Source organism: Crocodylus porosus, unplaced genomic scaffold (genome assembly GCF_001723895.1).
Source record: "Crocodylus porosus isolate Cpor-Errol unplaced genomic scaffold, CroPor_comp1, whole genome shotgun sequence".
Classification (NCBI taxonomy): Eukaryota; Metazoa; Chordata; order Crocodylia; family Crocodylidae; genus Crocodylus; species Crocodylus porosus.
In genome coordinates, this window is record NW_017728943.1 from 111,482,213 (window position 1) to 111,498,273 (window position 16,061).

At 41.4% G+C, this 16,061-nt stretch overlaps 1 protein-coding gene across 5 annotated transcripts in view; it reads right to left on the minus strand.

The window, feature by feature from the left end:
• The window catches only part of MAP3K4 (mitogen-activated protein kinase kinase kinase 4), a 152,232-nt gene that overhangs the window by 23,243 nt on the left and 112,928 nt on the right, over positions 1–16,061 (minus strand). For 2 of the 5 annotated variants that reach the window (XM_019549991.1, XM_019549995.1), the window contains exons 14-17: positions 14,208–14,286; positions 10,243–10,321; positions 4,465–4,561; positions 3,430–3,546 (exon numbers count right to left, since the gene is read on the minus strand). In XM_019549991.1, the coding sequence (XP_019405536.1) occupies positions 3,430–3,546; positions 4,465–4,561; positions 10,243–10,321; positions 14,208–14,286 (372 nt within the window). The remainder of the gene's footprint in view (positions 1–3,429; positions 3,547–4,464; positions 4,562–10,242; positions 10,322–14,207; positions 14,287–16,061) is intronic. The other 3 variants (XM_019549992.1, XM_019549994.1, XM_019549993.1) reach the window with 3 other exon arrangements.

The window sequence follows — 16,061 nt, forward strand, 5'->3', positions numbered from 1 at the left end:
GACCTGGCTAACCCAAGAACTTCAGAGTGCCCCTCCCCTGACTCCTTGCTAATTGACGAGGATGTGTATTCCTCCTTAATATAGAGTGCCATGCCCCCACCTCTCTTTCCTATCCTGTCCCTCCTGTACAGCCTATAGCCCTTGACATTCACCGCCCAATCATGCGTTGCATCCCACCACGGGATCAGACCCCTTCATACTGTTAAATGTGTGCATGCTAGGGTCCCCAGTAATTTAAAAAAAGGGCACAGTATCCATATCAAGTAAAAATTTGTTACTCACATTCAGCAATATAGTATCATACCAAGGCATAAAATAGTAAAATAGTAAAAAATTGGAATGTTCTTCCTCATCTGCTTCTATTCAAAGAATGATTTCTTAGACAACCCTTCAACTGCTCACATTTTCTAGGAGAAAACTTTAAAAAGAGCAGATAAAAGGGGTTTGTGGAGAGGGGATATCCATTCAACATACTCTATAAAACATTAAATAGTAAGAAGCCAATTTTGTGTCTGGCTCTTGGAAAGCACATACACTACTCAATGATAGTCTTCTTGGTTATGAAACTGTCTCTTAATGAATATTGAAATAAATAGGACTCAACAAAATATTATTTATCTGTGAGAAGGACCTTGAAAGTGTATGGTACTATCACTGGGTCTTCCTCAATAACTGGTTTAAAATGGGAGCACAAAGAATATTTGGTAAACATACAAATAGTACACAAAACTATTTATAATAGTTAAAATTTTGCCCACATTTATCCAGGTAACTATGAAGTCTTATTGTTGCCTTCATTTTTCTTCCTCTCTTTCCCATATAAGCACTTGCTAGATGTATTTGTTGTATCTTGTTTCAAACAAGGCCATGATCTCTTCACACAGAAACAAGGTCTGTATAATGGCAAGCACAATAGGGCCTTTGGTACTTCTGCAGCACAAACTACAAATAAGACCTATGACCCCACTGAGATTCCAAATCCTATCACTGCTTAAACAACAACATTTTTAATACTATAACCTCCTAATGTTATATTAAAAATAATAATACAAAGTTTTCAACATCTGCTATTATGACTCTGCATGTGAACAGAATAGCATCTCATGCTTTTAACTGATAATATTTAAAAGAAGCAAGGTTTGTTTGGTAATATGTTTTACTGGACCAGTTATAAAGCTCATCCAGCAAAAGATATCAAAGCACACCTTGCTTCTCACATATTTCCTGGACCATCACAGCTCCAACAACATTACAGCTCCATTTGAGAGAGGCACTGCTAAAAACCCTAGCACAGTATCACCCAACCTTTTTGGAAGGAGTATCACAAATTAGCCCTGCACCTTCCCCAAGTGCCACTCTGATCCCCTTCCCCTGCCTGATCTTCTGTTCTGCTTTCTGCTCCCTACCCTAACTGTCACTGCTGTCTGTCCCCTCCCTGATCTGCAACATGCCACACACAGAGACTATCTATGCCACAGGATGACCGGCCCTGCTCTTGCACCAACAAAATGTAAACTAACATTCTTGCCACAAAAATTGCTGGCCAAATACCAACGAAAGTTGATACCACAAGATATACCATTCTTTTCCATTCAAAAAGAAAATATTTACAGCCCAATATTCTAATAAATGGCTATTCCCTTTTGTAGCATCTTTCTTTGACCTGTGAACATGCTTCACCACTAAAATGCATTAATTTTGTTGCCCCTCATTAGGTTGTTTGCTGAGTGCTGCCAGAGTACTCAGAGCTATGGAGAAAAACATTGTTTCAGACAGAGGGAGCTACTGGTTTCAATTAGATAACATGACTGGAATCAACAGACCCAAACTCAAGCATTTCGGGGGGCAGGGTTGACAGAAAAGTATGGTCGATTAGTACACAATGATCAAAGATTATGTCAAACCAATGACACAAGAGGATGGACTGGTGATGCAGTGTGGCAGGGAAGAGAGTGAGAAGAATACAAGGACAACTTGAATAGAAGGTAGGGAGAGCAGAAATAAAATGAGACTCAAACAGAGGAATATTCTTGATGAAGGCAAAAGAGAACAACTAAAAGCTACCATGGAAAAAAATGACAGCCATTTGGATGAACTGGAGGAAAGGAAGGATGGAAAGAAGGCTGCAGGTGCCCACGCAAGAGTTTGCCAGAACCTCAGTATTTCTGTGGTCAGGATGTAAATGGAAAAGGAAACTTAGAAATAATGGAAGAATCAAGAAGGTTTGGCAATTGTCCGATGTGAGGAAACAATGAGAGAAGCATTACATGTGACACCAAGATTGCAACCCTGAGAAAGATCCCAGAGAAATCTGGCCAGCAAATGTACTGACGATCTTGGAAAATGGTACTACTTCAAAACACAGAAAGTAATGTTGTTGTGTGGTCACCAGGCACAGGTACAAGACTACAAAAATTACAAAACCACACAAATAACCTTATTCTTCTACCCTGTAGTGCAGGAGTGTCAAACACTCTGGGGGCCCTGATCCAGACTGCAAGGGCCAGATCTAAACTGCAGGGGCTCCTCCAAGGCTCTGACTGGGCAATGATATGGAGCCAGGGACCTGCAGCTTCACAGAGCTGCATTCAGTAGACATGGACATGACTACAGAAGCCAGCCCCGTTGCTGCATGCTGCTGCCCACACTGTCACACACCCTGGCCAGAGGTCTGTGCTGCTGCACACCCCTGACTCCTTGCCCACACATGACCTGGCTCCATGCAGCTGCAAGGCCTTGGCACTGTTAATTCGCCACAGTTCTGCACTGCCACCCTAATGAGGCTCTGTGCCACTGCCCATCAGCACAAAACTCTAGCCAGGAAGCTGCACAGAGCTGGGGATATGTGGCAGTGTGGACAGCAGTTCGATGCCCATGATCATGTCCATTGGGACCCCAAATTCTGCTCTACTGCACTTGCCCAGACTATAGTTAAGTCATATGGAATGGTTCCTCAAGCTGTACAACACAACACCCCCGCTAGAGAAGAACTGAGTCATTTTACTAAAAATCATTTCTTCTACATCTTGTATTCTTTGAGACCATTGTGAAAAATAAGACTTGATTTACTTGCACGATACAACCTTCTCAAGAAATGCATGTGTAGTGCAACAGTTAATAATTTAGTAAAGCTCATCTCTGCATCACACAGAGAAATGGAATGACATGTATTGATCGCATGAGCATGTTTACCTCATGATGATTGTTTTTTGGCCATCGTGTAAAGTTAAAACTTACAGTTAGCTAAATGCAGTCTTATAAACATGCAGTTTCACAGGATAATTGAACACAGACAGAGAAGCCAATGGAAAACATGATGGGAAGGAGCTGTATTCTTTGAATGACCTACAGAAATGCATGTAAGTGGAATCAGTCGGCATGGATGATGTAGAGAGAGATGACAACTGCTGTATTGTGGAGTGGAACTACCTGGTCTCATTTGCACTGCTGACAGGTTTTGGTTGAGCTGAGTCGCTACCGATGGGAGCGGGGCGACTGACAACAGCGCTGCAATGGTTCCGTACATCACAAGGGACACTCCATGTGCTGTGGCAAAAAGAAAAACTTCAGGAAACAGTTGAAAAATATGGATGAAGTTGAAATTTTCATTTATAAAGAAGATGGCAAAACAATCAAAAACAGCCTTTTTTTTCCATGAAATCCTGTCCCAAAAATTTTAATAGTCGAACAGCCACTGGGTAAATGACCATGTTATAGACCAAAAGTTCAAAAATTAACTCTAAAACAGCATCATATCTGTGCATGTAAAACACAAGGTTCTGAAAAATTCTAGATCCAAGATCTGAGGCAGGGCTAACTCTCTTTGAAAATACAGCATTTTATTTTATTTATGTAGAAGGATGTATAGTAAGATTATTTTGGAAGCTTTTCAAAATTATATCTGCAGTAATTCTGGATCAAAGCTTTTAATGATAAACAAAATGTGAGTGTACTTCTAAAGTTATTTAAGAGGGGTATGTCAAAGATGCAGAAATGCCACCATATTCCAGGATGTTATCTTTTTAAAGACTTGTTTAAACTAAACTATTGAAGTAATGCAAGTAATATGAATACACACACATTCCAACTGGGGAAGAGAAAAAGCCAGTTAATAACCAGTTTTTAAAGAAACAAAGCTCATTAGAATAATTTTCCCCACAGCCATCTTGCAAAAGAAATAAGGATGATTTTAAGGCAGAAAGCAAGCAGCAGTCAAAGCATTTAGCAAATGAGAAACTGCATCATCTTTCAAAGCATGCCTTTAAAAAAAAAAAAGGCCCAAGAGATCTGAATTTTACAGTCTCCTTGATATCTTTCCAGCAGAAAAAGAAACACTGATTTTATCAAAACAATGATCTTAAAAAGTATTCTGTTCCCTGATGTCAACCAATAGGTTCAGGAACATCAAATTTCACTGAAAGAGAACAAAGCTGACACTCAAGAATCTGGACGAATGCTGAATACCTGAAACCTTCAGGAGTTGGGATGATAAGGTGAGGATTTGGTGGATCACTGTGGCATCGAGGTACCTTTACAGGACGGGGACTGTTTCGATGAATAGCTGCAAATGGAAAAAGGCAGAACAAGAATATTAAGATATCAGGGAGAAAAAAAAAAGTCATGAACTTTTTAAAAATGTCAGATACTTAGTATCACCCACCTTTGGTAAAATTGCCCCCTCAAAATTAAGCAATAATATTATTCAGATTTAAAATCTACTTACCCAACATTTATACCCAAACATTTTCTCATTCATTTAAAAAAAAAATCATAAAATTCAGTCTGATATAAACCAATTATAAGGGCTAATACAAATTACTCATGGCATCACATTTCTATTAACAGCCGTTAAATATTGTCAAGGAAATGAAATGTAGCTCTAAGAAAATGTATATCTCATTTACCATAACTGCAATATCATTTTATTCAGCTTTACAGGTAAGGGGCAAGCTGTGATTTCTTTTGTGCTGTAAATAATTAACCAAGTATTAAAAATGCAGTAAAATCATTATTGCTTCATTGATTTTTTCATGGCACCAAATAAACTAATGATCTAGACAACTAGGAAAATAAAAGCACGGTGGGAAAATATGATGTATCAAAACAGTAAGTCAAATTGGTACTAAAGGATGTCAACCAAGATGCTGGGTCGTAGCTGAAGCTACATTTATAAATCTGTCAATATTTGGGGATCAATAACATGTTAAAATTATTGTTTTATCCAAAATGAACAGCTCCGGGTCATTGAACTACAATCTCAAAGTGAATTTAGAGTGACAATGTTCTTCCATTCAGTTCGCTAAGGTGACTTTCTATTTCTCTTAGGTTGTCTTAAGCGGTCATTAACTAATGGACACTGCTCTAGAGGTGGGCAAAAGAAGAGATTCAAAGATTCTATGAAAGACAAGCTGAAGAAACGTGATATTAACATCAGTACCTGGGAGACCCAAGCACTGAATCGCTCCCAGTGGCACAGTGATATACAACAAGGCATTGAACATTTTGAGAAAACTTGCCTCATTATGGGGGTGGACAGGAAAGATCCATAACTCAACATCACCAAGATCTACTCCTTTCACCTGGAACTATTTATCACGTCTCCAGTCAAACATGCAGATCTCAGTCAACATGCCTCTTCAGTCAAGTACAGATTTACCTACAGATTCTGTTCAGGGACTCCCAATGATTAGGTCTAATTAAAACCGTCTAAACTGGAGGCCCATAGGATACATCTATCTCCTACCCGGATGCCACTCCTCCCATCACCACTGCAATTGCTGGGGTCTCAGGGGCAGTGCAACATGACAGGAGAGGGCCCAATGAGCCCAGAAAAACCAGTGGGGGGCTCATGCTTTTGTAGGGCTATCGTCAGGGGGGTGCCTCACGCTGCCTGTTTGGCAACGGGAGGAGTGGGAGGCTCATGTTGCTCACACAGCAGCAGCAATAAGATGGGGAGCTCAGGTTGCCCATGCAGTCCTGGAGAGCCCACTTGGCATGCATCCCCACAGCATGCAGCTTGAGGGTCCATGACCAGTATGCCATGCAGCCCCTGGTCACTCAGAAATTACACAGCTCTGGCCTAGACAACCAAATGGAAACAGAATCTAAACCACCCATGATTAATACAGTGTTACCCTGACAGTCTTACACAAAACTTGCTCGAGTCATGCTTAGCAGCACTTATTGTAGGCGAACAGCTCTATTTCAAAAAGAGGGAGAAAGTGAGGGGAACGAAATGTAGACAGACAAGCAGATGGTCTCATATATTTACAACCCAGAGTCAGGGTGAATTACCCTAGTTGTTTTACCTGCAAAAGAATCTGCACATTATACCTGCATTACTTTAGATCACACATTTGATATACTAACTATAGAAGTAAATACATCTCAATAGGCGTCAACTACACTGTCATAATGAGCCACATGTTGCACACCCTCTACAGATCAAACCCTGGGTTGCAACAGGCCAACACAGTGAACGTCTGTTCACCAGAGCACCCCAAGGGATGACAAGGTCAAACAGTGACAAACTCCTGTATGAACATTTCAGGCTGGACATAAGGAAGAACTTCTTTACTGTCCAAGCCCCCAAGATTTGGAATAGGCTGCCGCTGAAGGTAGTTCAAGCACCTACTTTGAACACCTTCAAGAGACATTTGGATGTTTACCTTGCTGGGATCCTATGACCCCTACTGACTTCCTGCCCCTGGGGCAGGGAGCTGGACTTGAAGATCTTCCGAGGTCCCTTCTAGCCCAAATGTCTATGAAATCTTTTTTTTAAAAAAACCCAAGGTATCTGCATCTGCCTATGACACTCATTTTGTACATTACAACTTGCAACTCAGATCCTTGCAGTATTTAGGCACATACTTAACACTATGTTTGTAAGTAACCCATTGTTAGTGGCACAACTCCTACTGCATAAAACTAAGCACCGTGGGTAAGTTTTTGCCAATTTGAGGCCTTTGAGCCCTGTTTATAATTATGGTCAGCCAAGACTTGCCCTTGTAATAAAGGTTCTTTTAGTGGGGGTGGGGTGCTCTCTCATTCATTTTCAATTCACATTTCAATACTGAATTCCTGAACTTTCAAAACAGTAAAGAACTTGCTTTTTCTTTCATTGTGATTTCTTTTTTCTCTCCTCCATGTTTCATAGCTTCATCACAGCCATCTAATTTTTTTCCTCCATGGTTTGTTCCTCTTATTTTTGACATATGACTCTTTTCTCTCTTTTTACGCTTTTTCCCCATGGGTACGGGAGACCTGTTCTTGCTTCTCAAATAGAGTTGGTGAGGAATTTTCCAAAAATGCTGATGTGTCTAAATGGAAACTTTCTGCTGGAATGTGCCAGTTTTGACACCGCTTTTATTGGGAATGCTTTCACAGCTCTAAGAATTTGGTCAAAACTAGACTAGACGTTTCAAAGGTTTTCATGAAAAAACACGAGAAAGACATCATCTACCTCTGAATACCAAGATGCTGAGTCGTAGCTTAAGCTACATTTCTCAATCACTAATGGGTTATAGCACACACCTGGGATGTGGAAGAGTGAGGTTTAAGTCAAATCCATCCGATTAGGCAGCTGAAGCTGGGTTTCCCCATAGGCCAGGTAAAAGGGATGTGAAAGGTTAAACAATTGATCATTTAACAGATAAGTGCAGTGATAACTGGTTAGCTTACCAGTTATCCTTTAGCTCCAGGCAGGCACAGTCTGACAGGGAAGGGGGTAAGGGAAGCCTTGCAATGACCCAGCAGAGGGCAGGCAGGCAGGAGGGAGGGAAGAGGAGAGGAGAAGGCCGGGGGCAGGGGAGAGAGAGAAAGGGACTAGTATCCATAAGAGGAAAAGAGTGGGCAGCCTCCCCTCCGTCAAAACCAACATTAGAGCAGCTCCCAGCAGGAGCCATGTCTGAGCAGCTGTGTTATTATCAGTTGGACAAAGTGCTTCGGGTGAATCTGATATCTTTTATTAGAACGACTTAAATAGTTGGAAATGTTTTTCCTAGCAAGCTTTTGGGTTTAAAACCCCTTCATCATGCTGAGGAAATATCTGCAGTTGGTGTGTGCTCTTCCTGGATGGAATAAATTGACTATTGATTAACACAATTAATGAATTGATAAAACATATCACATCTACCCAAAGAACCTTGTCCATCTATGTCCTTAGACCAACATGGCTACAACCTACACCCCTGTGTTATCAGTTAATCATTTAACCAATATAACTAGAGGAGGTTAAATAAATATTTTTAAAACAATATTTATATCCCCCTACAAAGTAAGTGCTCTAGCTATTGGACTGGGTTGGGTGAAGTACATCTGGTTTGATTTTATTTCATGAGAAAAAAAATGAAAAGTTTTCTTCATTTTCTCTTGATCTGGAAAAGGAACATTTTTGAATTGCAAAAATTCCTGCAGGATAGGAAAAATATGTTTCCTTCTTAGCTCTGTCCCCAAACTGCTGTTTTCCCTCTATTTGCCTTTCCACACATATGAAAGTCTGTCAAGAAAATGTGAAAATAGTATAGAATTTAAGGAAAAAAAAAAGGTATGAGTGTTTTGTAATGACTAAACTTCACTGGCAATGCAGCAGAGAAAAAGAAAACCTAATGGATAGATTTCTGACCCTTACAAAGATGTTAAAATGAAACATTACAATAATCAGGTCAAAAAGTGATCATTTTTCACACGTGAAATATAACAAATTCAGAGTCTGGTCTTTTTAGCCTTGGTAGAACATTAGAAGATTATAGTAACTATAGGTACAAATAGAAATGCCCTGTTGTTAAAGGAGTATGGTTGCATTTAAAGCAGAAATGACTGCTGTCTCTTTTTTGATGCAGCAATCTACTAATTCGGTGTCTATTAATTAGTAAAAAAAAAAAAACCCTCTATAATTAACATTTGCATTTTTGTGACCTCTCTTTCTCTTACAATTCCTAAACAGAATAGTTTATTATAATTTTAGAAGTGCTGAATTGAGATTTGGTAATTCTACTCCAATTTGCATTTTACAATCAACTGCGCTTTGCATTTTCTTACCCCATGCAATTAAAATTGGACAACAGTCTAAAGCTACAGTACCAACAATTTCCAGAATTAACATTTCATTTTAGCTCTTTTAAATAGTTTTCAAGCTGCCTCCTTTTGTAGGGAGAACTATAAGCTTATTACTCTAGAATCGTTAAACAGTATTACTATTTGAAGATAGACTATTTCAAACCATAAATAGAATATGTTTTAATACTAAGGCAAAATTAATATGGATGAGGACTGTGATTTATTTCATACATTAACAAATACGTATCTATAACAGATCAGAAATTAATACAGCCTAGATAATCTACTTATGAAAATATTTACAAGTATTCAAAGATAACTAAGGTAGGTTTAAAAAACAGAATCTTTAAAAAAAATACTCTTTCTTATATTTATACAACTCACTACATTAAAATATATGTATTAGATAAAAACTAGGACAATCACTTTGGGCCAGAACTAGATTTATAAGCCTATACACTGCTGTATTTAATTAAATGCCAAATAGCTCATTTTAAACTTAGTAAAATATTCTGTTTTTTTGTTAACTGAAATAAAACAACATTTTAATACTTCTTATCTAACACAGTTCTTTTATACTTGTATAATCACCTGTGTGTAAAAAGCTTTAAAATAAGCAGCAACAGTAAATAAAACAGGAAAAAATACACTGCCAGGAAGTGATGCCAGAACACATAAAACCACCTAGAGATGTATATGTGTACGTATAGGTTTATGTATATGTACAGGTATATGTATATGTAGGTTTATCTACCTATCTTGTTTGAAAATGTTTATCTCTGTAAGGAATCTGAAATTCTATTGTAGTCATCATTTTTCTCTTCACTTCAAAGGGCTGGAAATACTTATAGAACCCTGAGTTTCCCCAATGCCATAACACCTTCTTTGCCCACCTTCAGAGATACAATTCTCTCTTCTTCAGACGTGAACAAACTCCACAGGGACAAGAATTCAATAACGAACTCAAGGACAGTAATTAGAGGAATCAGTGTCCTTCCTATGTTAATACTACATGGCTTAACTTTTTTATGAACAAGTGGGAAAATAGTTTTAAAAATATTTTTTATCATTAACTTAAAATGTTTTAAAATAAATATCACTTTAAAATCAACGTGATTTTACTTTTCAATTTGCTGCATATTAGTTGCTAGGTTCCAGAATAAATGCCAGGAACTTCTGCCTTACCAAGGTACAAACCTGTAACAGGACTGTGAGGTTTTCCAATTACATGGCCAATGCATTCATTCATCAGAGCTTGTAAACTCTAGAAGAGTAAAATGGAAAAAAAATTGTGAAATTGTACATTACATGAACTAAATTATTTTTATTTCAGGGACTGTCTGAATTTGAAGGAAATTTAGCTTACTAGGTACTCCATTTTTGACCAGGCTATTAATAAGAGAGGGAGAGAGAGAGAGAGAGAGACACACACACAATATTATTTCTCCAGTTAATTTACAAGGTCACCCTCTGCACAAGACAGGACCATCCTTGACTAAACCATCCCAGTCTACAAACAGACATTGATTTTGTGCTCCATTTTTATGGAGGCACAAAACCCAAGAGAAAAGATGCCTTAGACCAGGGGCAGGCAATTATTTTGGTCAGAGGGACACTTACTGAGTTTTGGCAAGCCATTAAGGGCCGCATGACAGGCAGCCCAGAGTAGATATCTATTACTTCTCTAAATTTTTAGGGGCCCCACAGGCCGGATAGAAGGGCCTGGTGGGCTGCATCCAGCCCCCAGGCTGCATTTTGCCCACTCCTGCCTTAGACAATTGATGTACCACCACTGCCTAAATGTTATGATGGCAACAACCCTAATCAATTTATGCCACCTTATTGTGTCTGACATCTTGGATGCTTATCTTGCTGGGATCCTATCTGACAAACTGGATGCTTAACTTGCTGGGATCCTATGACCCCAGCTGACTTCCTGCCCTTTGGGCAGGGGGCTGGACTTGATGATCTTCTGAGGTCCCTTCCAGCCCTAATGTCTATGAAATCTATGAAATCTGTTCACTTCTACCCTATGGCTGCCAGCATTCTCCAGCCGCCCCAGGCAGAAGCTCCCAGGGCCTGTGGGGCCTGATCCTGCAAGGCAACAGCCCCACAGAACTAACCCTGACACAGGCCACACATCTGTAAGTGGGAGTTCCCCGTTCGCAGATGCTCACCTTGGGCTGGGGCGCAGAACCATACCATGCACACTGCAGCAATCCCCTGAAGAGGATTCCTGGAGTGCATGTTTACAAGCACAGAGGGCAACCCAAATGGGACCATGCCTCTTGTAGACCATACCCCAGGCCAAGATGAGGCAGCAAGAAACACATGCTGGGGGATTCCCACAACACATATCTGCAAGTGCAGAGGGAAGAATCTCCAGGGGTTCTCCCTCCCCACACTTGCAAATGTGAGCTCTGGGAATCCCCTGTTGCACATATCACACTGCCCTACCCAATCTACAAACATAGAAGAGAAAAGGGAAAAAGTTTCCCAACCCTTTGGGACAACAGTGTCAGTGAAATTTGTAGAGGTCAATGACGCAGATCAGCTGTGCCATGACACACTGCAGCACAACTGATCGCACTCCAAAGATTATGTCCATTTCTAGCTCCAGCCAACTGTGTGTCTAGCCTGCTCTCGACAACTTTCAGGGACGGAGATTCCACAGTTTCTCTAGGTAGCCTGTTCCAATGCCTAACCTGCCTCCATAGTCAGAAAGTTTCTCCTCATCTCCAAACTAAATTTCCTCTGCTGAAGCTTAGTCATTGCTCCAAGTCCCATCTCCTACAGCCCTGGAGAAGAGACCATCCATCTCAACCCTCTGTGTAGTCACTGTTCAGGTATTTTAAGACTGTTATAAATTCCCCACTCAGTCTTCTCTTCTCCAGAGTAAGTAACTATAGTTCTTTCAGTATTTCCTCATAAGGCACACATGCTTCCCAGGCCCCTAATAATTTTTTGCTGCTCCATGCTGGACTCTTTTCAAATAGCCACATGTTTTTGAAGTGTGGGGCCTCAACACGAGCCAAAGCTCATCATTATGAAAGGATCTAGAAAAACAATGCCAGAGGCTGTGGGTAAGGGACCTGTAAAGTGGAAGCCCAAGTCTGCCTTGTTTCTGAAGTCACACAGCAGAGGACAAGCTCAGGGCCAGTACAGCCACATCAGGAAGGATCCTAGTCTAATAACCAGAAGGCTTGCAGAGGTGGCTTCAATAGGTAAGTGTAAGCAAGACTATGGTTGTTGTCAAAGTCAAAGAAAAATCCAGTGAAGAGATTTTGGTGCTGGGATTTTGCCATGTTTTACAGGGGTCTACATGGGTCTTGGAATGGGAGGAATGAGACAATTATAAAGGTCTCCTTAAGAAACCTTAGGATGGGGCCCTTTCTTTAGGACCCCATAGGCCTGGGTCTCCCAGACAATTTCTTGGGCAAAGAGGATGACTCTCTCCAGTAGAGACATGGCACCCCAAAGGTTTTGCATCTGTCTTCCATTTGGGAGACCAAGAGAAACTGACCTCAAAAACTTAGATCAAAAGCAAATCTAGATTTCAACCCTATAGCTCCTTTCTTGCCTGCGGGTTGAAAGATCTGGATGTAGAGCTCTTCTCAGGGATGTGCCTCTCCCCTAAAAAATACAGGCATCAAGAGTGGCATTCTATTTCCTTCCTGGTTGTCTAAGTGTCCAAACATGGTTGCCTACATGGAATTTTTGGTTATCTAAGTGTCAAAAATTCTACTTACACACAGGTCAGAATTAAATACAAGGGGAAACGACTCATATTCCATCCTCGGGAAAATCTGCCTATGTGCATATTTAGTTGTCTATGCACAGGAAGCACAATGGAAGAGGAAAATCTTTCCATCTTCTGCCATCAACAGCTGACTGCCCAGGGCACTTACCAGGGAACCCAAAGCAGCTAGGTTCTAGGCCCATCAGAGGTACTCCCTTAGCCCTCCCCCTCTGACCTCTGAACACAGCACTCTAGTCACCACGCACAGGTCAGGCATTGTCCAGCTCCCTCTCTAGTGTTCCTTTTGAAGATGAGCCACTATTACTTCTATTCAATAGTCACTGGAAATGGATGGAGGACAGTGCAAGGAGGAAGCTTCAGCCTCACTAGGGACCATGGCCCAGGCTCAAACTCAGGACCCCCTACTTTGCTAACCCGCACCCACCTCACTGAGCCACACACACTCTGGCTCCCTCCGCGCTGCCTGGCATTACATCTCTCTCACATACCTTCGTCTCTGGGCTGCCTAGGGAATCAGCTTCAAAATTGGAGAAAGTACCAACTGTGGCACAGCGGTTACTGTACTGTGCTACCTGGGCAAAATGCTCAGATCTTGAGTTCTGAGGCATATGAAAACCCAGAGAGGGAATGCATATATGGACAGGCACTCAAAAGAGAGTGTCTAGTGTAACTAATCCAGCTCATCAAGGTCACACCCATAGGAAAACGGAATTTCAAAAAACACCGTTAACCCAGTAATGAAAGCATTGAAATAGACCCTTTATTTCAGGATTTTGTGAAATTCTTTCCTAAAGAAAATAACTGTTCCCAAAACAGGATGAATGCTGCAAGTTTTAATTTTGATTCTGATCTAATAAGGGGATCCAATCAAAGGTCACCTATACTCTACTGCATTTCTTTGAAGTAGTAAGGCAGAAAAGTACAAATTGTAACTCCTGCATACATAATTTAATTCTAAACAACTAGAACTTGATCGTGATAATTTCTGTTCATTTCATAAACGAACTTGAGTTGTTAAAGATGAGTCTCAGGGCATCTGACAGAAAGTAAGATTATGCTGACTATAAATCAGTAGTTCATTATCATAACTGCTGTCAATGTTTCCAAAAGATGAATGTAGATATTACACAAGGATTTCAGTCCCATGTAAAACTGGCATATACCAATCTTACTTATTTATTTTTTTGACAGTCATTAATATATCCAGAAGCTAAATCTGAGCAACTGGCATTAATAACTACATAAAAAGAAGCATTTGTGTCAGGGCAATAACAGTAAAAAGCTATAACTACACAGATGCCCTGATGACAGACAGACAATAAATTCTACTGACTGAAGCTCTGTCTGTTTTTGGTTCATTTTCAATGGGAAAAAAAAAAGAGTTCCATACCAAGAAGTCATCTTCAGGAAGAGCTGAAATAAAGGCTGGTTCAATGGCTTGAAGAAAATCAAAACCTTGTGTTGCCCACCTGTAAAGCAAAAGATAATTCTTAGTTAACCAAAAAGTATTATTATCTAAGTGTCACGTTAACGTCTATGATTTACGCCAATAGTAAATTGCAATGGCTGCTGCTTTTAAGCTGTAAACATGGGGGTGGGGAGAAGCCCTGTGTAAACTTGGAGTAATAGAGGGGCATGCAACTGGCTTGTGCCAGTGTGTAAATCTGTAGCCAAATGACATGTAGAGGTGAAATTCCAAGTCCTTAAACTGGATGTTATCCGAAAGGTAACAGGCCACATTCTCAAACCTAGTTAGCTGATGAGGTCTGCCTCAATACTGCCCTCTATTCCCAGTCTTTGTCTCTAGCCTATCCTTTCTAGGCAAGAACAAAGTCATGGCAATAATAGGTAGGCTTCAACAGAATCTGACCACCACCAATATTCTTAAACTCATTTCATTTGGGCGTTAGCCCAGATTGCATCTCCAAGGGCAAAAAAGACACTACAAAATAAAGCATAGCAAGTTGTGGTGGGACATCTCCGGCCACAGCTTATCTGCTTTATTGTGCAAAACACATGTTGCCCATTGTCCCACACAGGCCAGGGGCCCCGTATGGGACAATGGATGGCCTGTTCCCCTTACCTGGGGATTCCGCACACCTCTTGCTGCTCCATGCCTCCTTAACAGGACCTGGGTCCTGCACTGCCTTGTGCCTCACATGGAGGGATGGGTCTGTACAGGTCCCATCCTGTGCCACCCCAGCATGGGGTCGTAAAGACCCAAGGGATCCCCAGCACCCAGTACCTCCACACCAGGACCCACTCTGACTCATGCTTCTATGTGAAGTATGGGTCAGGCAGTACAAAGGCACAGGACCTGGAGAATCGCTATCACCTTATGCCTCCATATTGGGATCCAGACTGACCAGCGTCTCTGCATGAAGCAAAGGTCACAGTAGGTCCTGGCAAGAAGGCACAGGGCAGTGTAGGACATGGGGAATCCCTAATACTCAAGCCTCCACCCTGAGACCTGTGCAAACAGGGACTTCACGTGGAGGCATGGATCAGCAGAGTCCCAGTATAGAGGCACAGGGCATCAGGAACTCCCCAGATCCTATGCCACCTTGTAGGTGAAGTATGGGTCAAGCCAGGACCTAGCCTGGGTCACAGCACAGAGCACCAGGGATTCCATAGGCCCCTCAAGCCCCTGCAGCACCTGCTCAGGATGTCTAAAGAGTGTAGGCAGCTCTAGGCTGCCTGCACTCTCCCACCACAGAGCAAACAGGTGTCCACTACAATAAACTGGCACTAGTTAACACTAGTTTTCAGTGTACAACAAAAAAGACATTTTCTTTTTCTTGCTATGACAAATATGATAGCAGGTAACATCTGTTTCTACTGTAATGTAATGCATTATCATTAGTAGAATGCCTCCTATATGCTGTGAAGACACTGATCCTACAGAGCAGGGGTGTCAAACTCACCTCATGTCCTAGGCCAGATCTGGACCAGAGCTCCTTGTGGGTTGGATCTAGCCCAGGGCATGAAGTGGTACTGGTGGCAGCTCCAGCTCTGACCTGAAGCATGCAGCAGCAGCAGTCCCAATCACATAGCCTGTGCCAGAGCGGAAGGTGCTACATGCACCATGCTGTGTGCCAGGGCAGCAACTTCCAGCTCCAGCACAGGGAACACAGTGGGGACCAGCAGCCAGGGAGCTAGGGCCACAACAACAGTGACAGACAAATGGACCAGAGGGTGACTGGGGCTGTATCAACCCTCACTTGCCCTCCTGCTGCTGACTGCC